Source organism: Prenolepis imparis, unplaced genomic scaffold (assembly GCF_030444845.1).
Source record: "Prenolepis imparis isolate NDT839.2.m4 unplaced genomic scaffold, iyPreImpa1.0 SCAF_10, whole genome shotgun sequence".
NCBI classification, from domain to species: Eukaryota; Metazoa; Arthropoda; class Insecta; order Hymenoptera; family Formicidae; genus Prenolepis; species Prenolepis imparis.
In genome coordinates this window covers 14,716,124-14,741,647 of record NW_028141168.1, presented here as the reverse complement: position 1 = coordinate 14,741,647, position 25,524 = coordinate 14,716,124, and the positions used below count along the sequence as shown (strand labels likewise).

The 25,524-nt window shown below is 37.4% G+C and overlaps 2 protein-coding genes and 1 long non-coding RNA gene across 3 annotated transcripts; 1 reads left to right on the top strand and 2 right to left on the bottom strand.

The window, feature by feature from the left end:
• Positions 1–2,944: 2,944 nt before the first annotated feature.
• LOC145941378 (uncharacterized) lies at positions 2,945–9,588 on the bottom strand. The gene is made up of 4 exons (XM_083047503.1): positions 9,443–9,588; positions 6,310–6,507; positions 3,519–3,804; positions 2,945–3,211 (listed from the first exon to the last, which is right to left on the bottom strand). Exons 1-4 carry the CDS (start codon positions 9,461–9,463, stop codon positions 3,039–3,041), a joined length of 678 nt encoding a protein of 225 aa, XP_082903629.1. The 5' UTR covers positions 9,464–9,588; the 3' UTR covers positions 2,945–3,038.
• A 5,169-nt stretch (positions 9,589–14,757) lies between these two features.
• On the bottom strand, positions 14,758–25,313 carry LOC145941376 (uncharacterized). The gene is made up of 4 exons (XM_083047501.1): positions 25,180–25,313; positions 24,825–24,899; positions 18,252–19,698; positions 14,758–17,503 (listed from the first exon to the last, which is right to left on the bottom strand). The coding sequence occupies exons 1-4, from the start codon at positions 25,192–25,194 to the stop codon at positions 16,026–16,028; spliced, it is 3,015 nt and encodes a 1,004-aa protein (XP_082903627.1). The 5' UTR covers positions 25,195–25,313; the 3' UTR covers positions 14,758–16,025.
• On the top strand, positions 18,915–25,245 carry LOC145941379 (uncharacterized). The gene is made up of 5 exons (XR_014426174.1): positions 18,915–19,052; positions 19,173–19,840; positions 20,606–20,885; positions 22,728–22,961; positions 25,107–25,245. It is a non-coding gene; the product is annotated as an uncharacterized LOC145941379 (long non-coding RNA).
• Positions 25,314–25,524: the final 211 nt, after the last annotated feature.

The window sequence follows — 25,524 nt, the reverse complement described above, 5'->3', positions numbered from 1 at the left end:
TACATCATCTCTCTCTCTCTCTCTCTCTCTCTAAAAGAGAAGATTCCATATGTGCGAAGTAAGTCAGGGATGAATCGGTGTCTAGACACCTGATGTAAAAGTGTCAGAGAGTAGTTTAATTGACTCGATGTCTATTTTCGGGTCCACTGGACTCACGTCCGTTTCTAAAGATATGTTTACATAAGGTATCCTAGATCTCTATCGAGCGATTCTCTCTGACAGATTTCGTGACGATCTTCTCTTATCGAGAGTTTCGAGGCATCGATTGGTTCTTGAATATTGTAATACATTAAAAATGAAGATTTCTTTGCGAATCGAGTTTAGTTTTACAGGCATATGAACAAAACGCAATCTTTTTATTTTTATTTATTTGAGATGGATTTTTCTTTGACAGAATTTTAACTTGAGAAATACAGTTAAAATAAAATACTCAATACTGAATTCTAAAATTGCGACAAATATTAATTTTTTTATTAAGGAGAAATTAAATTTGCTGAAAAATCTTTAAAAAAAAAAAAATATGCAATATTTTTCACGATAGACCTAGAATATATATTATATACAAACAAAACATATTATATAATATTTTAAATATATACTAAGCCTTATGAGAGATACACAAAATGTTACAAGATTGCAAAATTCTATGTTTTTTATTTCATCGTGCAAAAAGTAAAAAAAAAAAACGTGCTATAATGACGGATTACTTTCTTTATTATGTGCGACTCTCGATAATCGGGACTTATACGAGTCAATTAGAAGAAGAGAAATCTTTGCACGCGGAGAAATATATTATTAGAGCAATAGCGGCATGCATGAGATCAGAAATCCCTTAACGAAGAGTTTCTTAATCGATTCGCGAGTCGCATAGGCGAAAATGCACTTTCTCTGATGAACACACTGTCGGAGCATCCCGGGCTTATTTGTTTGCCAACAACTCGTAAACCCTCCTTGTGAACTCCTTTCACGCGTACGCGATCGTCCCGATTATCTCACCTACTCGATTCGATTCGTATATATACGACGTTTTTAAATGGACTCGGACCAGCGGCAAGGACACTCGCGATCACCTTCACCTTTACTTCCGTTATGTCACCCTTTTGTCCGAATGACATAGTCACGCTACAGAGCATAAGGAGTTCGTAATACTGACAAACAGACAACCCATTTTGCAAAAAGATGTTTCGAAAGATCTTTAGTAGGCGATCGAGTTGTCAAATTTGCCATATATCCATTTCTCTCAACTATTTTATTAAAAATATAATATTAAAATATAATAATATAATAATATAGTAAATGTATAAAAGCATATAATAATATACTTTTACATCTTTTTTATTAATAATATTTATATAAGTATATAATAATAAACTTTTAAATATTTTTTTTATTTTTATTATATAAAGTATTATCATATTAATATCTCATTGTAGATCTCTAGATGTTCTTTTAATAGCAGATTCTTGTTGGGTCAGTTTAAAGACGATTTTTTTAGTGAAATTGTCGAGGCATTAATAATTATAAACAAAGAGAAAGAAGGACTTTTCAAATTAAACTTTATGAAGTAAAAAGATTAACAAAATTACATTCTTTAGTCAATTTTAGATGGAATTTATTCCAATATAATAAATTTTAGTTTGAGGCTTACAATTAGTTGCAAAGATATATGATGGAAAAAATTAGAAACTTGCACAAAAATAAACCTTCTTCTTTTGTTTAAAAAAAATAAACTTTAACTTGATCAGAGAATCTGTTATTAAAAGAACATTTGTTGGTTTTGAAGCATCTTATACACATATGTATAAATATTTTATTATACATATATCTCTTTTATTCATCTCAATAGTCTTATTTTATAATTTTTTAAATTTTAATACAGTGTTTTATATATAAATAATGTTTGTTTGATATACGCAATGAAGAGATTATTTGATGACAGCTAATTGTAATATAATATTATGACTTCTAGTTTTGCAAACCTTTACGATGTTATTTAATGTCGCTCTATGGCAATATATATTCATATATATCTCATGATGATGGCACTCGAGTACTTTTATACCCGTGTGACGACGCGTGTTCGCGACTTAATGAAATTTAGAGTGTGCAATTTAGTATGTTACACGTTAGAGAAAGTTTATCTCTGTGTGGACGTGTACATAAACTTCCTGATGACATAATGGAAAACATAGCGGCATCGTCCGACGATGTTCTTACAAAGTAACCTAAGCGTTGAACTTGACATAATAAGAAAAAGAAAGCAAAGCATATACCTTTCGCAAATGATTACTCTAGTTATACATTAGAAAGTGTTCGTTTGTAAAAAAAAAAAAACTGAAAGCGAAGTTTGATTGACATAAATTTAATAAATATTACGATCATATTTTATATTTTACTTTTAGGAAATGTATCTCATTTAATTTGACAAAAGTATATATAAATCTTCTTCACAGACGCGATAATCTGCGCGAGAGAGAAATAAAGATCATCGAGTATATTGCTCGAAGGAATAATTTTATTTCATCTCATTTATACGAGAGAAACGAAAAGACCAAATATGGCACGAGTTGAATATATCTATTTTCCGAGATTACCTACGATACATACATGGCAAATGCAATGCATAAGTTGCGCGAGGTTGAATAATCAAAATGCTTCCTCATCAACTGTATAATTATGACGGAAATGTATCATTAGTTAATATTGCAATGTTATTTTAATCGCATAGATATATATATTTGTCGCCATGATTTTTCGTCGCGAGCAGATAATTAACTCGCCGAAGATTAATAACTACAAAATAGAAAGGTATATTAGAAGTTGATTCGAGAGAAAGAAATTGAATAAAAGACGCAGTTCCCTCTCTCTTTCTTTCTCTCTCTCTCTCGTCGAACATAAGGCATTAATTATCTATAAAGGTCCAATGTATCGTGTACACAATGGAGAAATCTTTAAGAAAAAGTGTCTTTATTTAAAAAAAAGATTACACTCTCAAGCGATCAAATCGATAAACCTATGATAATACTGTCTTCTATATTCTAACGAAAAGCAGGACCGTATGTGGGCGACGGTATCCCCGAATAAGTATTCCTGGCACCGAAATTGTTATAAGTATCTATAGAGTTGGAGCCGGCTTGATAGTTGTAGTTGTTGGCGCTATTGGCATATTGTCCACCACCTGATGGAAAATTATAACCACCTTGGCCGCTACCTGTTGATGCTTAAAAAAAATCGAGATAACACAAGGGATCCAACAGCTCGAATAAAAATTATTATATATAATATTTATATATTATATATAATTTTATATAATATATAATATATAATATAATATATAATATATAATATAATATATAATATATAATATAATATATAATATATAATATAATATATAATATATAATATTATATATAATATTGTTATATATAATAAAAATAAAAATATATTGCAAATAAAAATTGTATATAAATATAGAGATGTTTTTTAGAAATGGAAAGAGGATTCTGCGTATTACGTACCTCCGGTATATCCGCCGCCCCCATGACCGCCGATCTGGTTCCCCGGGTAGTTGTACCCACCCCCAGTGTTGTACTGATCCGGATAGGTCGCGGTACCCTCGTACCTCACGTCCGCGTGGAAACCGGTTCTCCAGTCGGCGGTGTAGGTGACGATTTGCGTCCTACCGTCCGGTAACTGGACTCTGTACTCGCCGCGGACGGTCTCGCCATCGCTCGACTCGCGTCTGCCAAAGTCGTTTCCGGTAGCATCGTCCTTGACGGAATAGCCGAACTCGTAGCTCTTGGGCTGAAGAAGCAAGATCAGACGAGGGAGAATGAGGCCTCTCCTTTTCCTCTTTCTCTCGCGTATAAAAGATAGACGGTGGGAAACGGGCAAGAACGAAGGGAGAGGAAAAAAAAAATAGTATATAGAACATTTCCCATCTTGATAAAAGCGAGATAAACGCCTTGGAAAAATAATAAATGAAAAGGTAACGAATGAACGTATTAATAATGCGACGCAACCTCTCGTCAGGCGAAACGCGAGCTGGCTCCTCTCGTTCCCTTCGCCCCGGCAAAGTGGAGCGGACGATGCTTGAGAAGAGAGGCCGCGATTTAATCTGGCTCACGCCGCACACCATCATCTTCTGGTCTCTACCATCACCATCAATTCGCTCGCTCGCTTGTTCGCCAACGGGCAGATTCGCGCAAGTGTGCGCATCTCTCTCTCTCTCTCTTCGCCGAGCGCTCAGATTCCCCGGGACGATTAGCTAACCAGCAATAACGATTTACCGTGAATTATGCCCGCGGTCGCGGTTCACCCTATTAATATTGTTACGTCATCCCCGTGTGGCGCGTTTGCGCCACGCTTCTCCTCGCTCCGTACCGGATTCGAATTTGTAGCATCGTCTCCTCGAACACACTCGCTCGAAAGAGACTTATTGTCGATGATGCGTCGCGTCGATCCTCGAGGTTCACGTAATCACGCGCGCGCGTTTAAACAATGCGCGAGATATATGTATATATACCTATATATATATAGGTAAGGTACTAATCGAGAGCAGAGAATATATCCTTTGATCGTCGGGTTTTTAAACCGAGTTGATTGGATTTGTGCAAGACGCCTTGCGCAAGAGCGACGATTTGCTCCTGTACGGAGAGATTACACAGGGGGAGAATTCTTTTTTTGTCTAGTCTTCTCTCTGGATGTGTGAATCGTGAGGAGAAATCAATTTACGGAGTTAATTATTCCGCGAAATACATCTCGCTGCCTTTATCTCCGCGACGCGTACTTTTTTTTTTTTTTTTTTAAGAATAACTCATTAGTTTCCGTTGCGATAGTTGAGTTACTTTAATAAATGGTTAGAATGTGAAAGAATCGAACGATACTTGAACATTTTGATGTATTTCGACACAAGCGAGCTCTTAATTATGCGCAAACTCTATACCTCGTTGTATTAATTATCGATTGATCTAATTTATGTTTTACTTGTTTTTCAGATTCAGTCATCGCAAGATTCTCTTCCGGTGATGAAACTAAAGATAAGCATCGGTGATGAGAGGTGATGCAGCCTTGGTATCAATAATGATTCGAGGTAAGTGGGTAGTGTAGATTTCTTACGATGATACCAGGATGATTCTATAGATCGTAATTATTAAAGATTACAAGAGATAAGAGAGAAGCATCGAGACAAACACATACACATATATGTATACATAAAGTATTTCAAAATTCATCATCATCGTCTGTAAAAAATCCCTCGAGACAAACAAATAGAGTCGGTTCAAGCTCAGGGCTCAGTCTACTTTGGGCCAAGTTTTGCGTAATCAGGTCAGGCAGTTCTTTATCCGGAAAGTTCAATGTTACTTGCAAGACACAATCGAATCTAGATCCGAGATGTTCAACTCTGACCTCGGGAGTGCCTGACCTTTTCGCAAGAGCCGATCAAAATGATGGGCAAAATACGTATGTATGTACGTATATTAGGAGCGGGAATCTAGATTTAGAAAGCAACATTGAATTACCCGAACAAAAGAGCTGTCTGTCTCTTCCGATGACGTAACACACGTTAATGCTTCGCATCGCGCAATCGTCAAAATCATCGACAGCGGAATATCGCGATGGCTATCACGCGAGTCATCTTGAATTTCGCGAAATTGAAAACTCGAAAGTCGCTCGCCGATAATATTTTTCAACGAGAGAGATTCGTCTAACAAGAACGTATAGTTCCTCCTCCGTCGTTGATGATGATCGATACTAATAACTTTGCATCATTTTACGAACGATTTATCAATGCGAAAAACGCACCCCGTTTAATTACGCAACAAGCATCTAGCTTAATTACGATCGTGCAATTTGAGGCCTGATTGCGCAAAACACGCTGCACCAGCTATTGAAGTGTTTAGCAATCGTCGAACGAAGATCGAAGATGGAAAAACCGGGATTCGAGCTCGCGTTATGTTAGATTATATGGCGCGAATTTTTAATCGGACATGTGCAACTCTTTGCATCTGTTTAAAAATTACTCTCTTGACATTTTACTGATACATCTATGTATCGAGATAATCGAAAGAACTGAATTTCAAATGATTTCAACAGAATTACGAACGATAAGACAATTAATTATATATCTCGAATAATAATTGTCAGTAAGATCCATTCTTATTTCGAGAAATTTTCAAACTTCAATGTTATAATGAAGTTATAGCAAAGAGTTACCGGGATGAATGAGATACAGTGTCTTCTCAATCATGCGTGCGACTTCGCTGAAGGTTGCTCAGAGTCTCAGATATATATATATATTACAAATACCTCATTATCTACGTAATCTTGATCATGATGGCCCCCATCATGATGGCCCCCGTCATAATGGCCCCCGAATCCGTTCCCACCACCTTGTGCCCCATGATGACTTCCACCTGCGTAATTTCCGGGGACGCCGTACTGATTGCTGAGGGGTGGCTCGCCCTGCACGATGCTGATGCTCGCCATCATCAGGGCGAGCATTACCTTTTCAAATATATTCATTAGATTAATAAATGTGCATATTACAAGAACATCAATGCGTCTATCTAAGCTTGTTCGTGTTACTTAGAAGCACTTAAATATTTAAAGTGTTACAAGGAAAAATGAATATTTAATAATTCTGTCGAAGGAGATAAATTTTTGATTCTACCTCTAGATTAATAAATATTTAATCTTACGATACAAAATATAAGTATCTATTATGTTTTCAAAATTATATATTTGGTAAAAAAAAACGTAATCTCGGTGACTTATGAAATATCTTTTTTCGAGATTAGCTAACATAAGTGTGATAATTGAGAGTAAGACCGAGTGTGAGAACAAAAAGGGGAATTTATCGTAACAAGCAATCGTGTAAACGTGCTACGCTGTAACTATAAGCGTAATTCGTTAAGTGTAACAGCGAAATAATAAGCTAGCTCGCGCGAAATGTGTTTCGGTGCAAGAGGGGGCAATTATAAAAATTCGCGCGGTCGGCGAATTAGTCCCGGTAATTAGTACCGAAAATATTTTCGATATATGGCTTTCCGTGGGATGCTTTTCACGGGTGATTCAGATGAGAACGTCAGATGATCAGCTACGTGCGCGTTGCGTAGGCGGGAAATTAGAGTCACGCGCCTCTATCTTTTCTTCCCTCGTCGTGTTTCTACGCCGTATCGTGAGAAGGTGCACGATATTACATCACCGGCACTTTAAAAACTGACGCAAGACTAAACATAACTGTAAAAGAATCAGCGGGCTCTTCAAGCGCGTAATCCGTGACTTTTCTCCGGGAAAACGCATACGATTTTTCAGATAATTAAGCAGCTATACACGTTCTAACACGCGTCTGCAGATACGAGCGGGGATAAACTCTCGTGCGAACGTAAATCGATTTTATGCAATGTATTTTACGACATTCGTATTGAGCCGATGTTTATGAAAGAGGATTATATTTTCCATTATTATATTTATTTGTTCTGTAATTATTAAGAATCTCAAGCAAAATTGCATCAAGTGCATTGGTTGCATATAAACTTTTACATTGTTAAATATACATTTAGTTAACATACATTAAAATTTTGATTGTATACATTAAATGATTTTTGTATACATATTTATATAAATTTAATTTATATATGTGTATTATATATATAATATTAATGTTTATATGAAAAAGTTAATATGAAATATGTGTGATATATATATTTACAAAATTTATGAGCAAAAGAGAAATTCGATAAATCTTTAGAATAATTGTACATTCAACAAAAAAGATTATTTTCCAAACTACTATTAATAAACTACTAATGAAAAGGAATCCGAATTAATAGCAACTTCTTCCAATTAATTAATCACATTTCTCTACTCTAATGAGTATAAGAATGTAATGATTGTATGTATTAGCATAATGTACACAATATATCTCAACGCGTACTCTACGATATGTAGATTAAATACCGATCTTGGTAATGACAATGTTAGTAATTAATAAGCATGTTAACATTTGTTAGTAAGAGTTATTGTTAAAGATGTAATTTATATAATCTTTCTCTTACTTCAGTATATTATTACTTCTTCATACTATCAGTCCGGTTTTGATTATTGTTTTATGATTCTATAAAGCTTAAACTTGCAGGACAAACTAAAAAACTTTTGCTCTCTATCTTCTCTTCTGCTATAATAAATAATAAATAATAAATAATATTTTTTTTAAACACGTACGATTAAAATTTAATGCAACAAACATACACGCTACATGCAAAATTTTATATACAGCTGTTAGTAATTGACAAATTTGCTTGATTTCTAATAATTACGGAATAGAAAAAGTATATATATATATAAAATAAATTAAAAATATTTTAAATTACATTGCTTTGCTTAATTTTTCGACTTTTGTCTTATTTTGATAAGAAATAGTCCAACATTTTGCAAATTAATAGAATGTTAATATTTATAGATATAAATATTTACAAATAGATATATATCTATAAAAAATATTAATTTTTTTTAATTCTGAAAACACAAGGATTGAAAACGATATCATTATTAATATTCTTCAAAATAAAGAGAAAATTGAATAAACTGAACACATGTTAAACATTAAACGCAAACATCAAACTTATTACATATATGTATATTTTTCGGAAAAATATACATATATCTGAAATTCGTATGATTAATTTTGCTATATATATATATATTTTTTTTACATAATATTCTTACATCATAAATTCTAAAAACAACCCCAGACCATTTAATAAATCTAGAAGACTTGCAATACTAGATCGAGGATATGCGAAAGAGATATATATAAAATATTTCGCGTAATTTAAATAGCGGCTAAATAAATAAAATAAAAAATAAGTTATAACACAAATTTAAAAAGATTTCGGGAATCTGTATTGTTACAGATCTACATCCTTTCTTCTGGTTCGTATCCTAGCAAAATTCTCATGCACAAGTGAGATAATAAAACATTTACCTTGTCCCAGTTTTCTCACGGTACGAATTGCATTCCCCATCTCTCCCAGATTTCAGAGATTAAGATCTTAAAATTTCGATCCGTCACTAATAAACATGTTAGTTGTTGAATTAAAAATTTGTCACTTGAGGTACATGTCGTTCTTACATGTGTGTTAACATTACAAGTCTCTCAGAATTTTAATACGAAACGAAAAAATCCAATAAAACTGATACCCGGCGCCAATGATTCGATTAACAGCTCAAGCATTTCTTTCCAATATCAGAAGCTTATATTATTTCGGTTTGGTTAGCACATATATTTACCCCCGGAAGCACACCCGCGATTACACAGCGACCGACAATAAAAAGGAAAAAAAGAGAAAGGAAGAGGGAGTGAATAACGTTCAACTGATCGATCTATCGATATAAAAAACACTGTCGTTCGCTACCCTCTCGTCACACGGCGCATTACCTGTCGCACTATCAAATCCATACTCGGGGAACAATGATCGCTCGCGGGGGTTGGATGATGGCGGCGTTGGTGCGAGATAACGCGTTGGACCGTAGTAGACAGTAGTAGAGAGGAAGAAGAGCACCGAAGACTGAATGCTGAAATATGGTGACGTTTCGGCGGGCATACCGGTACTTATATAGAAAGAGCTCTCTCTCTCTCTCCGTTTCCACGCGGAGAGGATCCGTTTCCTGTCGTCGCCACCATCGCCACCACCATGTCTTGGTGGATCGGTCGGGGAGCGGACCTAGGGATTCGCTCGAGCGACGTAGGCAGTAGAAGAGACGGTATAAGAGACGGCCGAGTGTACTCCAGTTCACATAGGGAGGCCGCGCGTGTGGAAAGCCCTCGCGGCTCCATTGTTCCCACAAGCGCGGCGTACGCGCGATTTCGGGGAGAATGCCGAAGAAGAAGCGGGCGAGAGAGGACGCGCTCTCGAGGATATTAGACGAGCGAGCCGCGGAGAAAGCTGATTACTTCATCGCGTGGGACAGCCCGTGGCGCGGCGCGCCGCTGCTCGCCTTCTTCGAGCCAACTAATTAGGCAATTGAGACTTAATTAGCCGCAGGACCAGCGGACGCGATCGACGACGGTCTACGGGAACGGAGACGAGCGATCGCGTGTTCGTTTCCTTGGCTATCGAATAAGAACCGCGGAAGAAGGGGAGCGCGAGAAAAAAAGGGTGGTTCGCATCGACATGTTAAACAGTAGCGCGCTAATTATCATTAAAATAATTATGCCGAAGATTTAAGTGTCATATCGAATTTAAATTTGTAATTAATTAATATAATATAAATTATATTTATGTAATAATATAAATTATTATAATAATATAATGAAATTATTATAATAAAATTATTATTTTATTAATTAATATAAATTATAATTAATTCAATAATAAATTAAATCTTAAGTATACTAATGGAGTTACAGACAAAATATCGTAAACTGGTTAATTTAGGAGCATGCGTTTTATGCAAATTGGCTAAGAATTTCTATATCTGAACAGAACTGTCAAATAAATCGATTTTTAACTGATATATAGAGATTTTCTAACGATGTTTGATGCCGCGAAAGAAAACGCCCTTGGAATCGGAAATTATTTGGCGGGGAAATGAAAGCAGCGACATCGTTTCTGAGTGACATCGCTCCTGTTTCGACGGTTGCGCAAAATCGGTGCCTTAATTATACAGGAGATGGCCGGCGCGAGCGCGTTCGCTCCGTAAATCCTGCCTTTCGATCTCCTTTGTATCGCGTCGTCAAAGCGTGCGCTTGGAGAGGAAGGGCCCACGCTCATCTGGAGCATCGTTAACGACGACGCTCTCACCTCTCGTTTTTTTCTCTCTTTTCGCGAATATATACTTAGGTACGCACGCCGATCCCTGAAAAGTGTCCTTGAAAGATCTCCGCGCTCTACGCAAGACACCGGCGTGTCATCATCCTTCCCTGTAATATTAATACGACGTGCACCGACGTGCAACGACCGTAACGATATGCTAATGCCGCAATACGTACGTAGCTCGTTACGTCAAGTAGTTAGACCGCGTAAGATCCGAACGGCTTAACGGGTTAACCCTTTCGCTTATGGCGGGATCCAATTATGGGCATACTTCATCTTCACCGTTGTAACAGCGTTACAGAAATGTATGAGAGAGATCTGCGCGCGAGATAGATTAGGATAGGTATTCGGTGAACGGATCGATATATATTTAAATCGAAAATGCAGATCTTTTCCTCTACGAAAATTCAAATTCGCGCGTCTATCTTTTCGCAACATTTCGATTAAATAATATCTGTGAGAATTTTCTCTTAATATTTATCCTGAAAATCATGGTAATCGTGGGACAATAAGGACAATAGAAAGAATTTTATGAGAATTTCTCTGATTAATCAGTTATCATAATAAAAATATATAATATCTATCACAATAAAGTATAAAACATGTTTGATTAATTTTACTAAACTGCATGAAATTAATCAAACATATTTTATATAATATTGTGATAAATATTAATCAAAGAAATTCTCATAAAATTCTTTCCTTACCATATTGTCCCACGATTACTATGATTTTCAGGGTAAGTTCTAAGAGAAAATTTTTTCTATGTGAATAAGGATGAAATTTTGGTAAAGTAAAATTCACTCGAGATTAATTGAACAACAAGAATAATGGTTTGTACACGTAGAAGGATTGCTTAAAAGATGGATATCGATTTTTGTCTGAATTATTGTCTAGTCGATTTTTTTTCGAATATCGTTAGTCGAGGAACACGTTGGGATTTAATGGACAAGATGACAAAAGTAAAGGGACCACCCAGTCGGATCGTCTATACGTCGTTCTTTACACGCGATACAATCCCGCGGAGGTTTATTTGTTTTTAATGACGTTCGTCTTCGCGAAACAACAGTTTATATTATCCCGCAATTTGTTGGCGGGTTGACGGCACATTAATATATTACGTGAATCACCTTTAATACATCAGTCGACTCCATAAATGCACTTATAGATAGCAGAGGCGTCGTGTACGTCACGCTATCCTCCAGCAAATTTAAGGCATTTAACCCTCCATCAGTCGAAATGCTTATTAAATTAGCGTTCGTTTTTCTTTTCAGTTTTATAGAGAATTAATGAAATTAGTTGCGTATAAATGTGTGTATATAAATCACTGTTAGATTATTATTTTTATCAACGCACACACATACACTCTATAATATATTATTTCAAAAATATATAGATAATACACATAAAATTATTAAAATTATTTTAATATCATTAAATTATTTTATTTCTTTATTATATATATATAATATTTATTTGATAACATCAATATTATTATTTATTACGTGTTGGGCGAGATACATTTCGTTTTGTGCATAAGACGACAATCATCTCCGAGGAACCCGTTCATGTTAAGCCACTTAACTCGGCTTTTCTATAATAAGCGATGCGTTTCACGCGTTGCTTGCTTTCCACCTGGAGAGCCACCGTTCGGGAATGCAGCGCGGTGATACAATCTGATTTAAATTTGACGCTATTTGCTCTTCTTACCTATGATTACCTAACGGCGAATAATTCGTTTTGCAACACGCGCAGCGCGCCGCGCATTTCGGTCACGCAATCTCTCCCTCATCAGCGTCCACCATCGGGGATCCACCTCCGTGCGCATAATCTCGGATGACGATTGCCGGTCTATGCATTTTGCGAGGAAAAAAAGTGCGAATAAGTAGCCCTCTCCCAAACATTGAACTCGAGGAAGTGACATCCCCCGAAAAAATGCGGCCAAATTCCTCTCTTTTTTCATTATCTCCAATTAAACTGAATGATATTTTGATTTTAGGATTAATTTATTAATCTCATAAACTTTTATTTAAGCTATTATTTAGCTAAATTGGAGAGTTCGTGAAAAAAGGGGAGGTTTTTTAGTTGCACTTCTTCGGAGAAGGGAGGTGCGGTTTTTCCTTCGCGGCTAAAATGATACATCTATAATTCCTCAATAATATTCTGTTAAAATGATGCACATTCGACAAGATTGTTTCGCTTATCCTGAGATTTTCCCACGCGAAAATTTCCTCTCGACCTCTCTCGCTCGAAACACGACGATTAGTTTCGAAATTAGTCGGGATTAGTCAGAATTCCGAGCATCCCGAGTCGAAAATTTTCCTCCACTTTCGATCTCAATTTTTCATCAAACATCCACTTTATATACTTTAAACCGATCATCTTTTTTGAAACTCTATTCAATCTAATAGTTTTACCGAAAACTCTTCTAAATATGAAACTGTTTGTTTACTGCCTATTTGAAATAGGTAAGAATAAGAGAATTCTCTCTATATAAATTAAATTAATATTAAAATCCTTTTGAATTGTGAGAAAATTAAAGTTGAAAATATAGAAATAAAATTTCGACTTGGGATCTCATTGCGTTGCGGTGAATCAATAAAAAGTATCGCGCGAATCATTCAGCCATTAAATACAAAATTATTTAACCGGATATATAATACAGTTGACAATACAATTTACATTTTATAGACAGTCACAAAAAAATAAGACGCATCTGTTCGACAAACGGAAAATTGATTTTACATTTATTTTGATTTTCTATTATATACAGAGCTTATTTTTGCTCGATATAGAAACGCTAGAATGCGCGAGCGAAATGCGTGAAGGTGAGAGATTTTTTACACGGCTCGTTGACGTTAAATGTACAAGTTATTAAAATCGTCAAACGTTTTTAAGCGGGTCGAATTACAGCAGGCTGTAATTTGCGAATGCATGCACACCCGGCATTACGGAAAATCGCGTCGCGGTTCGTTTAGCGGTACGCAACGATGCTCTCAAAGATACATAAAGTGTTGGCAAATTTTATCGCAAATAGAAAATGTGCAGCCGGCCAGGCTGAAAACGAAGCAAATTGGGCAATGTGGGAAGGGAAAAATTTGCCCCCGCTGTGTGTTGTTGTAAGTGTTGTAAGTCGCTTCGTTCCTCTCTCGCCAAAAGTATTGAATAGAGAAATATATATATAAATAATACATTTTATTATTTATTTGCACATATACACACCATTTTTTATATTTTATCGATCGACAAGCTAAGTTGAGAAATGATAAAATCAAATTTCCACTTCTATACTCTTTGTTAGCGCACAGTTAGTCGTTGTTTAAGACAAGTTTCAGTCTACTTTCTATTTACAACACTCTGCTTATGTCGATAATTCAGTTCTCCAAGTCTTGTAATATCGTTGTAATATTCATATATCTACTGCAGGCACAATATCTACTAATAATAACTTGGAGACTTGTAAAGATATAGCGCAAACAACAGACAAGATGCACAATAATGAAATTTAAGATTAAGGTCGTAGTAAATCGCTGTGTAAAAAAGAAACAGGTTTACATTTTAATCACGTGTAAATATTACTAATTTATTAACTAAGTTACTTATTTACATATTTATTCAAAATTATATTAATTTAATATTAAATTTATTTAATATTAAATTTATTTAATATTAAATTCACTTTTACAATTTAATTAATAATATTGTAAGCTAATTAAGCTTTTAAGTTTATATCCTAAATATAGAAATCTTTTTAATTTTCTTTTATTTAATTTTTCTCTTTTAAAAAATCTTTTTAATTTTTTATATAATATGTACGTTTATGACACATATAAAAGAGTAAGGAATAATATCGAGAGATATGAAATAAATGATACAGCGAGAAGAATATATGAAAATAGAAAATATATATTGTACAAAAAACTTACATATTCATATTTAAATATTCTATCTTCAAAATTTGTATTAGCAATAATATTAAATCGATAACGCTCAAATAACAATTTCAATTAGGCACTCGTGATATAAAGTACATTGAATTGTTTAGTAGCGAAACTACTAATTTCGATCATTACTTAGATTTAGATCTTATCTTCCACAGCCAATAATTGCTAATTAACTGAATAAAACTCCGAATTTTTTTCATGATAGTACGTGATTATTGAAATCTCGAATCAATCCGTCGTTGTAAATGATTGACATTTCTGTGGTCCATTTATAAGCTTATATTTCGTTGCAAAATATAAAAAAGCTTTTTATTCGACTTTATCAAATCTTATTATCGAAGCGATTTCGATAAAATAAAATTTAAATTAAAAAAAAATTGTTTTGTATTTCTTTAGCGAAAAATTTATCACGAATAAAGAGACTTTTGAATATAAAATACAGCATACCATATAACAAAATCAAAACATAGTCTTGAGCAAAAGTATAAACATTATTTGTTTTTACGACGACTTGATTCGAGGTCGTCGATCGCTGAAGTGAGGATCAATCGTGAACATGTAAGGGGACTTGCAGTGTTACTTAGTTAGTCGCTAACCCTTGATTAAAGAGGATCAACATACACACAGCAACTTGAACGCTACGATAAGTGTGCTTTAAAGCGCTTTGATCGGTGCCTAACAAGCTCGTATTGATTCTGATATATCATTACGAGATTTTTTTTCTAGCAAGACGAGTATTTAATATGTAATTAAATTTCTTTCAATATGTATTAACTCTAAATATTTGTTATTTATACAACATTATAGTAAAAAAATTCATGTAGATGTTACTTGCGCGATGTATCGTCTTACTTTCTTTTTATATTATTCAACAATATTTTTCAACAACAATCTCAGGAATTTTCATTTCAATTAATTCAATATAAAATACACAAGGTATAAGGTTTTATTATAAGATATATAACAAAGATAGCAACTAACGTAAAAAAAAATATTAAAATCAATATGAATTAGTAAACGCGAATTTCCAACAATAAATACACGAAAAATAAAATAATAAAATTCGCTTTACATAGTGAGTCTTTTCGCTACGAAGGAAGAATTCAATTCTTCTCTGTCGATTCTCTCAGTTTTCATTTTTCTTATAAAACCAAAATAACGCAAGACGTATAAAATATCTCTCCTTCCTTCAGATATCTAATGACGTCCTTTAGACGCTTTGTTATTTATTATTTAAATGGTGCTATCGTAAACGATCGCGTTAATTCTCCACTTGAGTCGCGGTCAACTCGTCATATTGCACCGACGGTACCATAGGCGGCTTGAAGCCGTACTCCATCTTGGACTGTCTGAAACTTCCGGGATACTGCGTGTCCGGATGTCTGGATCGCCTCAGGACGGCGGAGGTCGCCGACGACGACGACGGTGACTTGCTCTGCGAGAGAGCATTCGAGATCTTCCGCGGCGGCGCCGGACCCACGTACCCGTCCTCCTTGTTCCTCTCCACCAGATTATACACAATCTGCTGCCGAAGGGGTATCGTCGTCTGCTGCGGTCGCAGTACCACGTGGCTGTTGTACTTCCTCGGCAATATCATCAGTTTGACGTCGGTGAAGGGCACGTAGCCCTTGCCGACGTCGATGTTGTAATCGAACGTCAAAGGTCTGCCGTAGGGGGGGATAGAAGAGCCGTAGAACCGCGAGGTATTCGCCTCATTCTGCGGCTCAAACGCGGCGGAATCGCGAAGAGGCTTTCCCAGGGTCGGTTCGCGTCCCGGAGACTTGTGTCGATATTTGCCCGGAATATCGTTGATCTTGCTCGAGCTGTCAATCAGGTCGGCGGCTGGTCTCTCCGCGTCCGCGCGATACGGTCGAGAAGCAGCGGATGACCTTGCGGGGGTCGCCGGCTTCTCTTGCGTAGTCGAAATCGGCTGGAGTCGCAGCTGTAATGATGACTGATATGATGGAGCAGGCTGCACCAGCAGCCGCTGCACCGTGTACGGCACTCTCCTCTCGATCACGTGGACCGGATAGACCTGCGGCAAGCGTATCATCTGCTTCTCGACCATCGGCACGTGCACGGGATACACCTGGGGAACCGTCACCGGCACCTGGACCCGCTTCTCGACCACCCGTTCTACCGGATACGGCACCTTCCTCTCGATCACCTTCTCGATCTCGATCGGGTGCGGCACGTGGATCGTTTTCTCGATGATCTTCTCGATCGGATAGGGTCGCGGAATCGGTACCACGAAGCCGTTATTCGCGGACGAGCCTTCGGGGATGATCTTGAGGAGGAGCTGCGGCGCTTCCGGTCGTCTTATCTCCGGGGTGCGGAACTGGTGATCGTTTATCGGCTGCTGCTGCTGTTGCTGATCAGAACGATAGGTCTCGCTCGCTGATTCCTGTCTCGTGGTACTTCCGTAGGTGAGGACCTTAGCAGGATGCGCTGGCGCGTTATCCTTAAAGTGTCGCACGTCGGACTGATCGTACAAAGTGTCGTCGAACTGATTCGGCACCAGCAGAACCGGATGTACATCGTTGTACTTGTAGGGCTGCGACTCCACCGGCGCTTGTTCGCGAATGTCGCTCGATGATGGTGCGTATTCGGCGATGACAGCCGAGGCCGTCGGTTTATCGGGGGCGTCGTCCTCGAGAGTGTTGTATCGGTGTCGGGTGAGCTTCATCTGATCGGGCACCTGCGTCTTGATGACACTCCTCTCGATGTTCGGTTCGTTACCTGGAAAAACGGAAGTGTCCGGCATATCAACGCGTTGTTATATCTGCCGCATTCCTCTTCTGCGGGTGAAACCTAGCAATTTGTCGCGTGCTCCGATCCGTAAAATGCGCGTATTATTATTACGCGCATCATACTTAGCCGAGCATTATTAATTCGACGTTGCGTGTTAACTAATTTAGAGCTTGCGTAATACACATCGTCGACTCTCTTCCATGAATTATTAACGAAAGTTAATACTTCTTCGTACGGTTTTTAACTTTACGTGAACCGAATAACGCGATAGCCGGATACACGAAGAGAATAAAATTAATAAATTACAATTAAAAATACACGCGTTATTTGTGATGTCTACTTTTATTTATTACAATTTTTTAAGATACGATTAAAATCTGAAATTTTCTTTTTTTTTTTTTCTTTTGCGATTTTAAATATTTTCTAATTGACTATTATTTCTTGTGTACTTTTTTACAAATTATTTATCTATCTTAATATATTTTTTTAATATTAAAAATTTTTAATTTATATTATATCGTGTTGACACTATACGTATATAAATTTTTAGAATTAAAATATTGTTTTTGATCTAATATATATATTTGTGCTTTTTTTCTTTCTAAAATTATATGTGTAATTATATTAATTATATTAAATTATTAATTTCAATGTATTAAAAAAGACGCGCTTTATAGAATAAATAAGAAATCAATCGATAAGGGGAGAGATCGATCGATGTATAATTTTACATTACCTCGATAGACATCGTAATTCGTTCGTGATTCCGATTGTTCATCCTGACCGTACGGCTGATTGGTTCTCCCGATATTGTTGGTCTCGATGACGCCGAGGTTGGAGGTCTGCTGGATGTATACCGGAGGATAATGGATCTCGTGCACCGGTGCGGTATGGAAAATTTCGACCGACTTTTGAATCTCGACGGAATTGTCGGGTATCTTTTGCGCGACAGCCTCAACCGACGACTTCTCTCCTTCTCTCTCATCCTTGTAATCGACGCGCGATCGATTCTCGACGTCGCTCTCGATGAACTTCTTATCCACCGTCGACAGACGCTGCAGTTCGTCCTGGAGGTAGTCCTGGACATAGTCCTTGCTGTCTGTCGCGGCAGATTGCTCGTTGTCGTCCGTCGAATCGGTCTCGTCGGCGTTCACCAGGGCGATCCCGACCTGCAGAGGGTTCAACATGATCGAGGACGTCGCTATGTCGCCGTCCTTGGAAGGAATCGATGGTTTGGAACCTTCAGAGTAACTTTCTGATGTGATTTCAGCGTTCTCGACCGATCTGAACGGCGACGTGTCGGATGTGTCGTCGGGATACTCAACCATCGTCTCCGGAGTCTCCTTGCTAACCAGATCAGCTACGACGATGGGACCTGAGAACTTTACCGGCTGCAACGAAGGACTGATTTCCACGGACGTCGACGATGACACTCGCACGACGCTCTTTTGGACAGGACCTTCCGTAACTTCATCCGTAGCGGTATTGTTATCGTAAGCTCGGGACGACCTCACTCGTGATGTCTGAGGATCTTCAGGTACGACGTCATTCTCGCCTAGGATCGAAGAAGCGACCTCGGTTGGTGCCGAGGACTCTTCCGTCGCGTTTTCGACTGAATTGAAAATTTCCTTTGATCTTTTTTCCTCTAACATTTTAGATTCAATTATCTCGGAGTCGTTGTTGGAAGACGGAACTTTATCTACCATATCGCTCTCTTTCTTCAACGCGAACACGTAAGGTTCCGACGTGACCGTCACGTAAGATCGACCGTCCTCTCGGAGCGGCAACGCGGTGCTACCGGAAACGACGTGGGACTTCCGGCCGTCGTCGACAATCCGAGAGCTACTTCCGACGATCATCCTTCCTCTCGGATGATCCTGCCGGACCTTCTGCCCAAAACTGCCGGCATTCTCGACGAGGAAGATCTCTTCTTCGGGGACGGGATATCCGGACTCGCGACTCCGCTCTTGAAACGGATATTCGTTGATCGTTTCAGCGATCGGCGTCGCGTAGATGGCCTCCGGAGTGGAAGAATCGAAAACACCATTCGAGCCCTTCTCATCAGCTGATCCCCTCAAACCGACGTCAAGATGATAATCCCCGGTGACCGTCTGCCCGGAACTCCTAGCTTCCACGCCTGTTCGCTTCTCCGGCAAATCACGAAGCTCCGTGTAATCGACAGCCTGAAAAATTAGTCGGTTATAAAGAGGTCGTCCAGAAAATTTACGGTTATACTTGGGATAATTCCGCCGCGAAAGCTACGTTGAGAAATTGCGGAACTGTACTCGTCGCAGAATCCTATGGAAACATTAATCATACAATCAGGCAAGTATTCTGCAGAATACGTATAATTTTATGAAAGGATTGGATGAAACAGAATATTTCAATCAAATATTTCATTTGTCGCGATTATATATAACTTACAATTAGCATCAATAACTGTGTTTTTAGATTTTCTTCTTTATATATAATTATCAAACTGAATAAATTTATCGAGAGCTCACATTCGGACGATTGTTTCGAAAATAAATTTTATAAATACACGGTAGTTAAAAATATCGACATACTTATATCTGTATATATTTGCACAAAATATAATGCAATGAGGAGGTTAAAAATTAAACAAGAGGCTTAATGGGAGATTAAATTAGATGAGAGATTAGACGAGAGATTAGAAATCGATAATAAAACGTACCGTATCGAGTTAGAAATTAGCAGCAAGAGCTGTTAAATGCATTTTATATATATAAATCTCGTTACTTCCCTTTCACTCTTCGGGGCTCTTTAAACGCGGATGACGACGGGAGTTTACTCTGGAGAAACGAAATATCATCGAAATCACTCGATATTAATGCAATCATTATTGTCCCGCTCATTTCCGCTCATTTTCGAAATTATTATCTTTATAAAAGAATATTAAAATAACGTAAGAAATAACGCGGAAAGAAAGTCGAATTTTTATCTTCTCAAGTAGCCTTAATTATTATATTTAACGTTGATTTTAAGATATCTCGCGCGCTCGTCATGTTCTTTCCTGCGTTGAACTCACTCGTTCATTTCTGCATTGAACTTACTACTCGTTCCATTAAGGTATCTTCGCATCTTTTCGCATCGATACTCATCGGCTGGACGAGACGAAGCGAGACTCTCGATCGCATCCAGATGCTGTGGATGATTTCCAAGTGGAGCAAATCGCGGTGACCCAGAAGATATTTTGTAGAGGAAGAGAGGCGCGAAGTGTAGCGGCAAAAATATCAATGATGAACGAGCATTGACTATCGAGAGGCCAATAATGTCGGCACACTTTTTTGCGAGCGAAGAAAGAAAAAAAATTCTCGCCGGCGAAATCTGCATATGCGTTCCACTTTACGTAAGTAAATTTGCATTATTAATTACATACGTTAATACATTACGTTACATTATTAAAATTAGCGGCTACTGACTATGGTGTTTTATAAAGAATTATCGCGTACGAGACATATAGAAGTACTCATTATTGAGGAAAAGAATCCAATAAATTTGCCTTCGGAAAAAAAGTCCACAGCGAAAGTAGATAACGTTCCGCTTCCCCGAGATAAGGTTCGCCGGGGGAAAAAATTCGCTTAGATGCGCTCCATCATTATCGAAGAGAGAAGTAGCCGGTTCTCGAAAAGAAGTGCCGGCGATATACGGGACGGACACACCCCGTGGAAGAAGAATTCCGCGGCGTCTCCCGTCATGGGGAGATCGAAAATAACGCGTCTTGGATGAGAGAAAGGTGCAGTTACGGTACCGCTACACCATGAGCTCCCTTTCTCCCGTATATATCGTCCGAGCGAGAGAAGAGAGGAGAAACGGGATAGAGATGCGCGCCGCATTCTTGCACCACGCGCGCAAAAGAAAAACCAGTGAGAGTCGCCAGTAAATCCCGTGGACAGGTCCAGCGAGAACGAACGAGGGGGACAAGTTGATATATGTCCTCAATCATCTCGTCTCGCCGACTGGTCCTTTACTTTCCCTTTACTTTATTGCCGAAACCTCATATTTCTCTTTCCTTTGCGGAGCTTATATGGCTATGTATGTTTTTAATTGAAGAATTCGATGCATAACAAAGATATGTAAACTCGTAAGTTGTACTTCTCTCAAATCTCATAAATCGTGAATTTATTCTACTAATTCAATTAATAGCTTTGTCGGATAAACGTAAAGTAAAATTTGCTTGGAAATTAGATAGAAATAAAGATTTTGTTGTTTCTTTATATTTTTAGAGCTTATAATTTGACATTTATAAGTTATACACTTGACATAAATGATTTTTTTTATAAATAGTTATATTGACGGTTTTTATGCGGTATACGCTTTTTTGTAAAAGAAAAATTCGATTATTATATTACATGGAGATATAAAATTGTAATATCATCCTTTTGTACATTTCTTCCGAGATATTTCAACGCGTCTTTCATATGTGACCTGATTTGAATGATGTTTTCATCATCAAGGCGCGCTCTGGAAAAGTCGGGAACTTTTTTGCACGCGTTACGGATCTGTAATAGCGTGTGGATGCGTAAATATTACGGATAAATCAAGACATAACCGACTGCGTATTTACCGTTTGGTTCGTCCGACACGGATATAAAGAGAAGTGGTGCATTGAAATAAATAATAATAACGAAGCAGTGCTACTTTGTATAGCGGCAGATAAAATACCAATGAAGAAACGATTGTAATTTGTTCGAGGCGAATAGTTTTCTACAAATGAAGAGCGAGCGCGGCTTTACCTTTCCAATTTGGTACATGATTGATATATATACATGAAAACATGTCGAAAACAACTTTCTCCGCACATTGTTTCGCCGTCACAAGGGAATAAATATCGACGAGAACGTCGCCATTATATCGAACAATAATCTTTCGCTTCAAAGTAATATTCAAAGGAATGTACTCTCAACGATAAGTGCATAAGTGCTTCAATTTATTTGTTCACCCCGAGACCTTTTCATCGAAACGTGAATATATCGTACTCGATGCGATCTGTAATCTAATATATACACATATAATTATTAAAATTAAAAATTTATTATTGTTTAAATATGATAATATATTAAAAGAGAAAATACGTGAAAAAAAAATTAAAATTAAATAGATTAAGAAGAAACTTTATATTTCTTATATATTTAATATTATAATGTTATTAAATTTAATATTAATTATTAATATATAAATCTTGTTTCAGAAGGGACGATTGATAGATCGAAATTGAAGTTTCTCAACCTCCGCGGGATTGGGAGATTAGATTGAATCGTGATCGTCGATATCTCGCGGCACGTCAATCGATTCGTCTCCCCTGAGTTGCGTGTCATTGTATAACATGACATTTGCGCGACGGTGCATCCCCCCATGTCGAAAGGATGGCAATCGCCGGGGAAACGAATTTAACGTCCGCGTGTGTATGGCCACTTTCACTGAAGTGAGTTTCCTTTTTAACGCGCGAAGAAAATGCGTGCACGTCGTCGTCGTGTCGCGCGTTCTACCTTGTCCGTGACGGCGCGCGTTCCGCCGTCTCTTAATTCAGCGCCCCGGGTATTTGTCTAGCTTGCGTCAATTTCACTCGCGTATACTATAATGCCCGCGATTAATCCGCTCGCTGGGACGCGACTCGCGCTTTTACACGTCACGTGGAATCACGTGGCATTTTCACCGTTTATTCCTAAACGGTATAAACGATGTTTTACTTTGCGTGACAGCACAAAGGAAATTCAGGGAACTTGCACGTTACTGCACGAAAGAGTATTCACCTTTAATCAAATCGAACATCGCTTTTATACGTGATCAAAAAAAATTGCACGCGCAAAAATATATTTCAATTTTTTAAATCTTATAATTTATAATGTTTGAACCATATTATTTTTTTGTTTGTTTGTGATGTAATTTTTTATTAGTTTTTATTTATCTTTATATATATAGAATTAATTTAAAAAATTATAACGACATTATGATATATAAAATATTTAGATAAACAATTTTAGCTCTCTACCAGCAAATTTTTGCTAGGAAATGCGAATGAAAGTTCTAACACGAAAATGTGAAAATTCGCAGTATATGCAAATGAAAAATGTACGCGAAGTTATTCAACTTTCTTGAGACTACCGTTTTCTCCTCGACGTTAAATTCCAAAATATCAGTTACATCGGCGTAACTTCCTTTAATTTTAAGAGAAAGTAAAGTATATACTATTTTATATATACCTATACATATTTATATTATAATATTCATATTTTATTATTCATACGGTACATTTAAAATTTATGTTCTCTTCCGTAATAATATTTTACATTATTACAGTACGGTAAATTGATAAAGCGATTTGCACACAGGTGCGAATAACGTGAGAATGATTACACGCTTGTTGCTTTTTTCCGACTCTGTTTGCGTTTTCCAAGATAGGCGCTTCAGGATAGGCGTTTTAAACAAGGTGGGAATCTCGTGGTCAATGAACGGTTTCGTTTGCCATCATATGTTCCGGACAAGTAGAATTACACGATCGCGATGTTTGCAAGTGAAAATATTTTCTTTTTCTCTCTCTCTGTTCCTCGGAACCAACGGCATTCATCCGGTCTATGTGCCACCGGCTCCCAGCTGTAATTTCATCTCGGCCCGTCGCGCCTATACGTAAAGTAGCACTTGAATGACGCGCCGCAAGTAGATCGAGGTTAAAGATTTCTATGCCCTAAGGTTAAGGATGTTTGTAAGCATCTCGGTTCTCTCAAGTTCTAGGGGCTCTGTCAAGCCCCCCCCCCCCCCCCCCGAAGCTACAGCTGTCGCGCGCTTAAAAAACAAGAAATTTTTTCGACCACTTTCATTCGCGTATCAATCAATCTCTCACTCTCTCTTCCTCTTTCTTTCTTTTTTTATATCGGAACTGTCGAATTGCCGATATTTTTGACCATATGGTTCCTCGTTATTTTTAAAATCGCTCTTGATTTTACATTGAAGCGCTTTAACCCGAATATCGATTTGAAGAAGTACAGATGTAGGATCTAGATCGAAATTTATATATCTTTTTTTTCTAAAAGAGATTTATGTAAGTAATAAATGGATTATTTATTTTTTACTTGAAATTTATTTGTAATTGAAGATAAAAAATTATAATTGCAACTCTATACTTTTTGTTATATACTGCATTATTATAGATAAATAATGAAAGGAAAATATAATGCATGTCGATAAACTCTATGCAGTATAGAAAAATTTCGCATTAACGAGATTCATGCAATGTTCTATACTATAATTTAATTAGTCAAATGTGCACTATGATATTTCCTGGATTTACCTTTTCATCACTCAAATTTGCGACGTTGGGTTCCGAGAATGCTGTTATTGTTGCCGCCCATGTGACAAGAGCAACCTGTAAAAAGAACGAACATGATGTATCTCGTATGCGATAATGAATGTTATCTACACATTTTGATATAATTTAAAATTAACAAACAATTTTTATTCATCATTATTTTAGACTTTAAATTCAATTAAATATAATATATTCTTATTGTCATAAATTTTATTCGCTCATTACAATTAGAATATTAATTCAGTATGTATATGTCTATTTCAGATGCAAACAATAGGACGCCAAGAGAGTCAGTGAAATGCGGAAGGAAGATGCATGCAAAGGCGATCGAACTCACAGCGTAAAGTCGCATATCTTCTGCTTTAATGATGCATTTAACGAGCGAGTCCTCTTCCGCCTGTCTTCCCGCCGCCGATTTCCGGGGTGTCCTCCCTTAGGCGGGCTCCGATCTACCTGCGGAACGTCCGTCACGTATCCGAAGCGCGCACTACGCAACGAGACAGTGTACTACTTGATCCCGACGTGATACAGTTGACTTAAGCCGAAGCTCCAGTTATCCCCACGCGAGACGAACGAAGAAGCCGGCCGCTTACATACAGCCAGCCACCTACAAAATCCCTCCAGCATCCTCGTCGTTTACCGTCTCCTGGAGGAAGCCAGGAGGGGGAAGAGAGCCAAGAGC

Bases quoted from the DNA above. Each gene is read 5' to 3' on its own strand.
- LOC145941378 (XM_083047503.1), bottom strand. From the start codon at position 9,463: ATGGATTTGATAGTGCGACAG. The intron at 3,805-6,309 runs GTATTTGTAATA...TTGCTTCTTCAG, and splicing joins AAGATTACGTAGATAATGAG to CCCAAGAGCTACGAGTTCGG. The intron at 3,212-3,518 runs GTACGTAATACG...AAGCATCAACAG, and splicing joins GGGCGGCGGATATACCGGAG to GTAGCGGCCAAGGTGGTTAT.
- LOC145941376 (XM_083047501.1), bottom strand. The intron at 19,699-24,824 runs GTAAATCCAGGA...CTAATTTTTCAG, and splicing joins CAAATTTGAGTGATGAAAAG to GCTGTCGATTACACGGAGCT. The intron at 17,504-18,251 runs GTAATGTAAAAT...CCGTTTTTCCAG, and splicing joins GAATTACGATGTCTATCGAG to GTAACGAACCGAACATCGAG.